This window comes from Pteropus medius, unplaced genomic scaffold (genome assembly GCF_902729225.1).
Source record: "Pteropus medius unplaced genomic scaffold, Ma_sr-lr_union100, whole genome shotgun sequence".
NCBI lineage: Eukaryota > Metazoa > Chordata > Mammalia > Chiroptera > Pteropodidae > Pteropus > Pteropus medius.
Window position 1 is genome coordinate 3,656,821 of NW_024344434.1, and position 12,266 is coordinate 3,669,086.

General features: G+C 37.1%; 1 protein-coding gene across 1 annotated transcript; it reads right to left on the reverse strand.

Annotated features, from left to right (window-relative positions):
- Nucleotides 1–936: 936 nt before the first annotated feature.
- LOC120610389 (E3 ubiquitin-protein ligase TRIM41-like) lies at nucleotides 937–2,793 on the reverse strand. The gene is made up of 2 exons (XM_039872708.1): nucleotides 1,957–2,793; nucleotides 937–1,923 (listed from the first exon to the last, which is right to left on the reverse strand). The coding sequence occupies exons 1-2, from the start codon at nucleotides 2,791–2,793 to the stop codon at nucleotides 937–939; spliced, it is 1,824 nt and encodes a 607-aa protein (XP_039728642.1).
- Between the last annotated feature and the right edge of the window lie 9,473 nt (nucleotides 2,794–12,266).

A 12,266-nucleotide genomic window follows, 5' to 3' on the forward strand; every position in this document is an offset into this window, starting at 1 on the left:
AACAAACTTCATATTTCCACAACACAACCCAACTTCTCTTTTCATCAGAACATAAATTAACCTGGGCCACCAAAGCTGGTAAGTGACAGAAGGTAAGGGGTTACCATAAAAATAGATTATACTCAAAGCTCTCCTCCTGGAGACCCAACCCCTGTGCCCTAGGCCCCATTCAGGGCTCACCAAATGGAGGGAACTAAAGATGTGAAGAGAGAGTGGAAACTAATAAAAGGAACTCCACTGAACAAAGGGGATAAGAGCCTGGCAGTGAAGAGTGGGGTGAGCTTTGAGTACTGGACAAAAGAGGAAGAAAATTATTTATTGGGGGATGTAATGGTATGTAGTTTCAATCTTGTCGACCATTATAGATCTCTCACTGGAACTAAATTGTAGTCAATTTATGGATATAGAAATTGGAGATGGAAGGAAAGTTTAAATTCCCTCCTCTTTCACCAGAGTAGATGATTATTCAGCTCTACTCTTTGCCCAGTCTGTCTCCCCACCAAAAGCTTCCAAATCCCTTAGCTAAAACTTGCATCAGAAAATGGAATCGGAATGGGGATACTTATGAATTTTGCTCAAATCCTTCAGCCAGGGAACTGACATGAAGGTTGAGGAGCAAGGGTGGGGAAAAGGAAGTTAATAAAATTACATATTTTCTCCCTTACTTAAACTCAGGCCCTGGGCAGATGGAAGGAAGACCAGGCAGCTGTTATCAGGGACCCATGCAGATCTGTTGGACATATAGTATGGGAGAGGAGACCAGGAGGGTCCCTTAGGCTACTAGATGATAAATCAGGGCCCTGGGATCAAGGGGAAGCAAAAAGCAATGCAGTAACAAAAAGTGGGAGTTTTTGAGCCCCAAACTTATGGGCCACATTCCACCACCAACTGCCCTGCCACTATTGACCAGAGGGACCCCTGTGGGTGGCAGGAAGATCAAGGGCACAGCTTGATGCAGGTGCCCTTAGAGAGCACCCGGAAGAAAGGGAAGACAGGCTCACCCAGGAAGGCAGCCGAGAAGGTGTGCACGTGGGCCAGAGTCTCTGCGTTGTAGAAGCCTAGCCGCCCTGAGTCGTAGTCCAGGTAAATGCCAAAGCGCTGCGGTTTGTCACTCGGGCTCAGCAGTGTCTGTTCAGTTGAGCTCTGTGCCTGGTAACGTTTGCCATTGGTGCCCACACACCACACTTCCCGCTGGACCAGAGGCGGCTGGGTCACGTGAAGCCGACGGCGACAGTGGTGATGACGTGAGGAAGAGCTGGCATCCCCAATGCCCACAGAGGAACCCCCAGAGCCCACCTTCTCCTTATGATGGGTTGATTTGCGGGCAGCGCCCACAGCCCAGCCCTGTCGCCCTCCAACCTCTACTTCCCAGTAGTGCCGGCCAGAGCTGAAGCTCTGGACCGCGAGTACGCAGCAGTCAGCCGAGAAGTGCTTGGAATGGTCAGCACCTTCCTGCTGCCACTCTGCCAGGCAGACCTCCCTGCAGTCAGGGGACAGCATCAGGGCCGGGTGAGCCGAGTAGGGGTCCAGTGTCAAGTCCACTTGCGCAGCCTGACAAAACATCCGGCTCATTTTCCTCACAATGGCATCTGCTAGGAAGTCATGGCTATGGGGTTGACACGGGTCAGGGGACCAGACCTCTGGGGGCTGCAGCTGGATCTTTTCACACCTATTGAAAGTCTCCTTGATGTCCTGGAACAGCTGCAGGCCCCGCTGCTGGCTCCGCTCCTGGGCCTCAGCCAGCAGGCGGCTCAGCTGGGCAGCCTGCTCAGTAAGATGGCTAACTGCTGTTCCTGCATGCCTCAGTTGGGCTTCGTGCTTCTCTCGGAGGCGCCGCTCCAGCTCTGCCTGCTCTTCAGTAAGAAACCGTGTCAGCCGCCTAAATTCTGAGGCCACAGCTGCCAGCTCTGACTTTACCTGGCTCTGGGATGATGCAAAAGGCATGGTGGATAATACCTTCAGCTCTGTCACCCGCCTCTCCTCTTTGGCTTTCATTTTCTGCACGGCTTCCAGGCGCTTCCTCAGAGGTTCCACATACCCCTGCAATTTGGCCTTGTACTCCTGTACCACCTCCTCCAATGGCACCACGCTGTGCTGTTTGTGGCTCTTGGATTCTCGGCACCCCACACAGATGGCCTCTTCATCGACCTCGCAGAAGAGCTTCAGGGCCTCTTGGTGTTTGGGACAAATGCCCTGCTCATTCCCACAACTCCCCTGACCAGGGGCTGGGTGCATCTGCCTAATCACCTGGACCATGTTGGCCAGTTGCAAGTTGGGGCGGAAGTTCCTCCTAGTATAGCTCTTCCGGCATTGGGGGCAGGTGAAGCGCCTCCGAAGGGCTGGGGGCAGTGGCAAGGCGGGGTCTAGCTCCTCATCCTCGTCCTCCTCCATGTCCCCCAAATAGTAGTCCAGGTCTTCCTCCTCGTCTTCCTCCTCCCACTCGTAGTCCACGTTGTCCCAGTTCGACCTGCCCAATCCACCTGTCCAGAACACACCCTCTTCTTCCTCCAAGTCGTCTTCAAAGTCTTCATCCCCCATGGGTGTGTCCCATCCCCAACCGGCCCTCACAGCTTCTACTTCCTCCTCTTCTCCGTCCTCCTCCTCCTCTTCCAGGTCTAAATCGCCCCAGTCCTCTTCATCTTCCCCTCCCCACAACTGGGTTATACACGCTCGGCAGAAGTTGTGCCCACAGCCGATGGACACGGGGTCTGTGAAGTAATCGAGGCAAATGGCACACACGGCCTCCTCCCGAAGGGTCTGCACAGGGTTGGTTGTCATGGCAACGGCAGCCATCTTAGTGCCCAGTCGGCCTGCGTAGATGGTTGCTGGGAGTTTGGAGGGTGGGGGCCTTTCCCCTCCGACTTGCTGACGATCTGGCTCCACCACCGCCTTTCCACACCTTGCCTTAAGCACAGCCAAAAAAATGTCCTTGTTACAACCTAGTCCTCCAGTTTCCTATTCTCAGACGACAATCAAGTCTCTGTGAGGGGAGGAAACAGAGCTCTGCGCTACCTACAGGTCCTGAGCGCAAATGGCTCCCAACGGTTTCTTGGCCTCGTCATAAACCCCGCCCCTCCTCACTATTTGTCTCTGCCCCCTCACTTCCGGTCTCCTTCCTAACATTTCCTGTGGCCACGAGCCACTGTATCGCGAGAGTTCCCTCTGCGGTTGCGCTACGTCCCCTTCTTCCTTTCCCGGGCCCTTGGACAACAGGAAACAGTGAGGAGACGCTCTAGCAGCCACTCAGAAACAGGGCGGCATGGCTAGAACGTTGGAGGCCCATGTCTCTGTGGTGGGGTGGAGCTGAAGGAGGACTACCTCGCTCCGCATCCCACCTCTCTTCCACGGGAAATCACCGTCTGCTCCCAGTGCTATCACCTCATGGGCTTAAATCACCCTACCTACCAAGCTTGGAGTACTGGGGCAGGCACTCTACACAGTAAATGCCCCAAAGAGAGCTGTTTTTGAGCTTTAAGATCTAATGGAATTCTCTTTGCTAGGTTTTAGACTAGCTTACGGCCTGTTACCTTTTTCTTCTTTCCTATATCTCCTCTTCTCAGTGAGGGTATCAATCCTATGCCTGCCTGTCCCACCATTGCATATTTGAAATCTATAACCTGGTTTTACAGGTTTACAGCTGAAGAGGAATCTTGCCTCGAGATGAGCCACACTAGAGTTTCACATACTATTTTTTAAAAGAGATGTTGGGTTTGGAACAGATGGTGGAATGGGTTGACTTTGAGGTTGTTAGGATGTAATGAATGTATTTTTCATGTGAGAAGGAGATGAACTTTGGGAGAATAAAGAATGGAATGTTATGGGTTGAATTGTATCCCCCTCATTCATATGTTGAAGCCCTAACAGAGAATATGACTGTTTGAAGATGAAGTTTTTAAGGAGGTAGTTAACATTAAATAGAGTATAAAGTTGAGGCCCTACTCCAATATAACGAATGTATAAAAAGAGACGGAGACATCAGATCTTTCTCCCTCCCTTTCTTCAAGTGCATAGAATAAATGCCATGGGAGGACATAGCAAAAAAGTGGGCATCTACAAGCTGAGAGGCCTCACCAGAAAGCAATCCACACAGCACCTTCACCTTGGACTTGAAGCCTCCAGAATTGTGAGGAAAAAAAACCTGTAAATATTTAAGACATTTAATCTATGGTATTTTGTTATGGCAGCCTTAGTGGACTAAGCAAGAGCAAGGTGGGAGACTCTAACACCATGGCTTCTTAAAAAGCTATATTAAAACTATAAATAAATGATGTTAGGGTAACTCATAAGCATGTAAAAAAAGGTAGAGAGCTAGATGCTCCACAAAACACATATGTAAATCAATTTCAAATTAATGACACAAAATCCAAAAGCATAATTTGAAGCTTTTTATATAAATACTTGAGATAGAGAATTATTTTTTTGAATAGTACTCAAAATATTTAAAATGTAAAAAATTATTGAGGATATTATTTATGTTACAATTAATATTTTTACATAAATAAAATAAAAAACAAATTCAAGATATTTTCACTATACATAATTGAGAAAGTATTAGTGTTCAGGAGACCTGAACTAAACTACAAAAAAAAAAATACTAAAAACGTTTTAGAAAAATGAGATAAACAATTGAATTGAAAATACATGTTACTGGTTAGTTGGGATTCATAATTTAATTTAACTGGGGCTAGCAACAAAAGCTATAGGAAAGAACATGGAAGTGTTTTTCACTTAAGTTTGAGATTACTCACTTGCCTTTTTCTGCATATACCGATACTTGATCCTACCTAGGGTAGAGTATTCAGAATATTTACAGTAAAATTAAAAGTCAGTGACTACAAAGTGTTGCCAAGGATGCAAAAAATAAGAATACTCACAAACTGTTGATGAGAATATACATTAGTAAATCTAATTTGAAAAAAAAATGGACATATCAGAAGTTCCACTCTTAGATATATCGTAAAAACTAGCATATATGCAGAAGTTTATAATTACAGAAATGTTATGTTGTACAGGTCAAGAAATTGGAAACAATGTAAATGGCCTTAAAAAAAAAAGATATTTAATTTGTAGAATGCTTATTCAGTGATATAGAATCCTTATAATGAATGAATCAGACTACACATATTAACATGGATAAGTTTCAAAATGTAAAAAAACAAAATCAGCAGAAAAATAAATTAAGATATTATATTTACCATTATTTATTAAAAGTAAAATTTTATAAAATATTTATGAATATGCACATATATTGGAAAATGGAAAAATGTGTGTGGTGTAAAAAAACAAATGTCTCATAGTGATTTTCTCTGTGGAGAATGGAAGACATCAAAACTACACATAAGGTTTGAAAAATTTATACCCATGTCAGGATGTACTCTAACTGGTTGGTACATTAAAATGCATTATTTTATTTAAATATTTCCCTCCTTTTTGAGGTATTCCTTTAAACACACATTTTAAATGAAAGGATAAGAGGTAACATAAGATATTATCTGGTTTACAGATTAAATTTCATGAAATGAAGATGTCATTTTAAAAATATTAAGATTTTCCTTTTAAAAGTCACATGTAAAAGCATAGTCTAACAAATCTATCAGATTTAATATATTATATATGTATATATAGATTATGTATATAATAAATTTTCATTATAAATGTGTATATATATAAGTTCTTATATTATTACTTTTAATTTCTCATAGAGCTATGTCCTAACAAAATGTCTTACACCAAAAATTATAGAGTAAAAAAAGTACCTGTCTTAACTCTTAAAGAAAAGTTACCTATCAGAATCTTCCAATGACTTTCAGAAACTACTCATTTACATTCATTTAACAGTAGAAAATCTTACAGAACAGTACATTTGACCTAATTAGATGTTGAATATGAAATCTGGATTTCCATTTTTGTCAAGAAGCCAGCCATTCACTTGACTTGATTTTCAAAACTACGTCCTTCTCATCACCTTCTCTTAAGCAATATTGATTGATTCTAGTAAGTTCCCTTCCCAATCTGCAAATTCTCCAAACTCATATATCTATGGGTTTTATTTGTCCTGGAATGAGATGGAACCACATATAGATGGTATTCTGGTGAAAGGTTAGAAAATGAAGTCATCAATCCAGCGGCAACAACAAAGTACAAGGTAAGCCTGACTCATATATAGTGGAGCATTGGCTTCAATTGTGGGGTTCCTGTCATGGATAGGCTATTTTGTGGAAAGAAGATTGAGGTCCCCAATATATTTCACAAGTTTCTACATATTGAGGATGAAAATTTTAACTTGGTAATTAAAGAAAACATGTTTGTGAGAATATCCAGAAGTTATTGAAATAGAAATTATTATTATTATTGTGCAGTATGAATGATAAGAAATAATTTTCTGAGTGTGAATGTGTGTGTGTGTGTGTGTGTGTGTGTTTTAAAACATTTATGTATGTGTTGTTATGGATTATTTATTTCCTGTTTTGTTTCTGGTTTTGGTTTTCTTGGTATTACAGCAGATCTTTTATCATAACATTTCACACGAATAACTTTGGAACTAAGGACTCTAGTCCTAACTTATCAAGAATGAACAAATGAAATATGAAGAAACTACCTGGCAAGAGGCAGGCATTTTTACACCAAGAATGATATTTACTACTCCCATTGTGAATCAGATGTATAAAATTATGGCTGTCTTGTCTGTGATCAGTATTTGAGGCATTTTTTTCTGCAAAAGGATCTCAGATAAACATCTTTAATAAAACTCATATTTCCCTGTTGGCCTGTACTTCATTATATGGTGATTCCAGGATGTAATTTTATATAAATACATACATAACATATCTAAATACCAGTTTTTATAACTGTCTCCTACTTCTATGTATTATAATGCTACCATGTATATTGTCTTGCAACTCTAAATATCAGGGCACTATACTTACCGTCAAGACTACTTCATATAATTGTGTAGAGTCTTGAAGGGGGTCCAACTAGAACTATATGCTTAATTTTGTATATATGCTTTTGTATAATTTTGTATATATACAACTTAATTTTGTATATATACTTTCTCAGTTAGAGATGTTTTAATTTATAATAGAGCATTATAATAGTGTCTTTTAAATTCAAAATATATCTTAGGAGAATAACATATAATTCTTTGATCAGTCGCTTCCCCTTGGTGTGTATAATGGTTAATTCTATGTGTCAACTTGACTGGCCATGGGGTTCTCAGTTACTTGATCAAACATTATTCTGGGTATTTCTGTAAAGGTGTTTTTAGATGAGATCAACATTTCTATCAGTAGACTGAGCAAAGCAGATTGATCTCCATAATGTGAGTGAGCCCCCCCCAATGAGTTGCAGGCATAAATAGAACAAAAAGGCAGACACTTTCACAAAAAAAGAGAGATTTCTTTCTGACTGATGGTCTTTGATCTGGAACATGGACTTTCCCTGACTTCTAACTAAGACTGAAACATCAACTCAGCTATTCCTGAGTCTCAAGACTGCTAATTTTCACACTTGGACTATGCCATCAGTTCTGTATTGGTTCTCCAGCTTATTGACTCACCCTACAGATCTTGCGACTTGCCAAGCTCCATAATCATGTGAGCTAATTCTATGTAATAAATCTCTTTCTCTATCTATCTATCTATCTATCTATCTATCTATCTATCTATCATCTATCTATCTACATGTATCCATTTGGTTCTGTTTCTCAGGAGAACACAGAGTAATACTAATATAGTATGAATGAGTTTAGCAATTTAGTATTTAGTGAGGGCAGCATCAAAATTTTGAATACTAATTTGAGAAATTCAGAAGACATACAAACCAAATCAGAGTAGACTGATATATAACAAATCATTCTTTTTTAAAACTACTTTAGGTAATGATAAATGAGAAATTTGGAATGAATTTATTAACTATTTTGTCATATTTCTCCATATTAATTTTTAAACAATCATTTACAAGTGTTTTAAGAAAAAATACAATAAAATTAGAATTTGAATTAAATAAAATTTAGATATGACCTAAATCTGCCAAATTTTACCAACATTTATCTGTCTTAATTGTTCATTATAATAATTAAAAAACATTTTTCTTATAATCTCAATTCTTATTCATCTATCACCTTGGGCTTAGACTTTTGATTGATCTTTATAGTTGATTTACAACAAAAATAAGTGGCTAAAATTTGATAAGTATTTCACCTTGTTCCACTTTTTTCCCTCATACATAGTTGTATTAAAAGGAAACTCAATTTCAGAAAAAGTTATGATGTTGGTCTTTTAACATTTTTTTACAAAACACGAAACAAAAAGGCAGAATTATGACATTTGATTTTCTGTGAATTTCAATTTACATGTAAATCTAAGCCTTGAATATAGAGTACAGTCAAATCTCACTACTTGAGAGGCTGCAACTATGAACATTTAGAATAAAAATAATTTAAAAACTAAAAATAAATTAAAATAGCTTATCGATATTTATAAGATACATACTCCCCAAACAACAGCAGAAACATTCTAAATACACACTGAACACGTAATAAACTAAACCATATTCTAGGTCATAAAACAAGTCTCAATATTTTTATGGATTTAAATCATGCAACGTATCTTATCTCTCTGCATTGGAATTAAATTAAGATACCATCTAAAAATTTTTTAGTAGAGTCAAAAGAAACAATATAACTCTAAATAACCTATACATCAGTGAAAAAAATCAACATGATAATTTCTAAATCTCAGCTTAAGCAGTGCTTAGGGGAAAAAGTGTAGAATTGAATATTTTAAAAAATACAGAGAACTCATATTTATGACTGAAGTATCTACCTTAAGAAATTAGAAAAACAAAAAAGATTAAACTAAAATTAAGCAGAAGAAAATAAAGATGAAGGCAGAAAACAATCAAATAGAAAGCAGAAAAATACTAGAGAATATCAATACAACAAAAAGATTTTTCTTTGAAAAGATAAAAAATGCTGATAGATCTTCAGTCAGGCTGATCATAAAATACAAGAAAAAATAATCAGGAAAAGCAAGGTAACATAACTGAAGATCTTATAAGTCTTAACAAGTTAATAAGGGAATGGTGTGAAGATCTATATGTCAATATATTCAAAATCTTAGAAGACATGGATAATTACCTTGAATGACACAAACAACTGAGCACATTCAGGAAGTAATATGTAGCCTAAATAGATTTTTGTCTATGAAACAAATCAGTATTGTAGATAATACGTTTTTTACACAAAACTCCAGTTCAATATAACTTTATTAGAGAATTCAGCCTAACATTTAAGGAAGAAACTATTGTAATTCTGTAATATAGTGGCATGAAACACTTCATTGTATGAAACCAGCATTACCTTGATAGACAAACCAGACATAGATAAAACAAGAAGAGAACTACAGAGCAATATCTTTCATGAACATAAATACAAAAGTTTGTAACAAAATTTTTGGCAAATCCAGTTCAATGATCTGTAAAATGATAGCGTATCATGACTGAACGGGGTTTAGCCCATAGATACAAAGGTGATTTAGTATTAAAAAAAATAAATAAATCATCCTATTGCAGGATTAACAAAGAAAATACAAATGATCATCTCAAGCATTTGACAAAATTTAATCTCCATTTATGGTGAAAACTCTGAGCAAATTAGTGATATAAGCAAATTTTATCAACCTTGTAAAGGGCATTTTTGAGAAAACTACAGATAATAACACATTTAATAAGTATTAGTAAAACATGAAATGATTTTCCTCTAAGATCAGAAACAAGGAAATATATATGTCCTTACTTCTATTAAACATTGTGTTGGAAGTTTACTGATGCAATAAGCTAGGAAAAATAAATAAATCAGATTGGAAAGTAAGTATTAAATTTCTTTATTCACAGATGACATGCTTATGTATGAAGAAAATTCTAAGAACCTACAATAAAAATCTACTATAACTAGTAAGTATGTCTAGGAAAGTTGGAAGATCTGAAGTCAAAATACAAATATAAATCGCATTTATATATACTAGAAACAAATAATTGGAAATTCAAGTAACATCAAAAATATTCAACATTTGGTAATAAATTGAACAAAAGATGCACAATGGCCTCTAAAGTAACTAAGACAAAATGAATTCATATTTAAATGAATGTAGACATAGATCAAGCTGATGCATCAATAGATGCAAAATTTTTGTACTAGGGTTATCTATAGAAAAAGAATCAGCCACATATATATGATATATTTTAGGAATTGGCTCACACAATCATGGGAGTGAAGTCCCACAATCTGTCATCTGCAAACTGGACTGACAGGAATGCTGACTGTATAATTTAGTCGGATCTTAAGGCCTGAGAACCAGAGGAGCTGATGGTGTCCCAGTCCAAATCCAAATGCCCAAGATTCAGGAGAGGTAATGTCCAAGGGCAAAAGAATGTAAATGTCCCAACTTAAGCAAAAAGGGCAAATTCACCCTTCCTCCACCTTTTTGTTCTGTTCAGCCCCTTGAAAGATTGGATGGTAAACACCTACATTGGTGAGGGCAATCTTCTTTAATCAGTCTATCAATTTAAAAGCTAATTTTTTCCAGAAATAAAGCTCCAAATAATGTTCTACCAGCCATCTGAGCATTCTTTAGCAATAATAAGGTTGACACATACATTTAATAATCATAATTATTAAGATGCCAATGTCCTCAACTATGTCTGTAGATTCAATGCAATTGTGATTAAAATTCCAACAGGCTTTTGTATAGAAATTATCAAGCTGAATCTCAAATTTATATGAGACTTTAAAAGACCATGAAAAACTACTTTAGAAAAGAACAAATTTAGAGAATGTATGATTAATTTATCTAATTGAATTATTCATACATGCAACTTGGATGAATGTCAAATTAACTGAGCTATGTGAAAGATACCAGACCCCAACATGTGCATACTTGAAGCAAGAAAGAGAAAATAATACAAATAATAAAAATACTGTTTCTTCTTTAAAACCAGTTATATAATCTAGAAAATGCAAACTAATCTATATAAAATGAAAGAAATCAAGGGCTGCCTGTGGAAGAGTAAAAGAGAGGGAAAGTCTGATTACAAAGAGGCACGAACACACTTTGAGGGATGGTTGAGATGTCTTTTTTCTTGATCGTAGAGATATTCTCATGAGTACAGGCTATCCTCACTTTCCATGGTAAGAAGTTAACAGAAGCTTCTGATATGCATTATCAGAACTGAATCCTTGCACTCCATGGTTTCATGGTAACTTATGTCAGAGAACAGTGCTAAGAAATGTTCTAATATGCACTACTTCCATTAACATCATTTCTTTCAAAGAGAAGCTGCCTTAAAATATATGTCAAAACATATTGTATACAATTACATGTGTACAGTTAACTTTAAGAGCTTTATACTTAAAACTATAAAAATGAGGTTTTCCTATACCATTTATCTTTTTTATGAATAATATAAAAAGTATCATATTAACTACAAACTTTAGAAACAATTTTATTTTTTTTAGTATAAATTTTCACCTCTTATGATATGTCATTTCCTGAAAAAATGGCAGCTGCCTAAATATGAAAATCTAAACATATCATCAATCACCCAGATCAAGAAAGAAAACAAAGAAAAAACATCTATAGCCTTTGTCCAGAATGAGTAAGAGAAAAAAAATATATTACAGCTCTAAATTATGTGTAAATAAAGATATGAGCATCTCATTTCATGTCACAGCTAGCTTCATCGACAGTGCAGAAACGAAATTTGATGGAGATTTCTCTGAAAGACCAAAATTCTACTCTAAAAGGGGAAATAACTGCAAGTGAAGGTCAGGTTGATCTGATCATTGGCTACAGGAGTATTGAAAATAAGTGGCATAAATTCTGGGAAGAATGAAGTGATTTGGAAGGAAAAGTCTTCCCTTTGAGTCCTGGTGTTGAATGGAAAGAAGGACGTAAGCAGTTAAAATTAAGTTTCCTATATAAATAAGTGAACAAACAAACAAAAAAATCACAAAACCAACCATCTCTACCAATAAGGCACCAAAAAATTAAAGATGCTGCATTCCAACAGAAGAGAAGACCATTTAACTCATAAATTGACCAAATCTCTCCCTCTGACTATGTTGAAACAGACAATTAAGCTTTTGGCTTAATTGTCTTTATTATTATATTTCCATTTTTAATTTCATTTATTTCAGCTCTTATTTTTATTATTTCCCTTCTCTTGCTTGCTTTGGGTTCTATTTCTTCTTCTTTTACTAGTTTCTT

Excerpts from the sequence above, each read along its gene's own strand:
- LOC120610389 (XM_039872708.1), bottom strand. The coding sequence starts at position 2,793 with ATGGCTGCCGTTGCCATGACAACCAACCCTGTGCAGACCCTTCGGGAG. Across the intron at positions 1,924-1,956 it reads GGCGGGTGACAGAGCTGAAG|AGCCAGGTAAAGTCAGAGCT; the intron begins GTATTATCCACC and ends GCATCATCCCAG.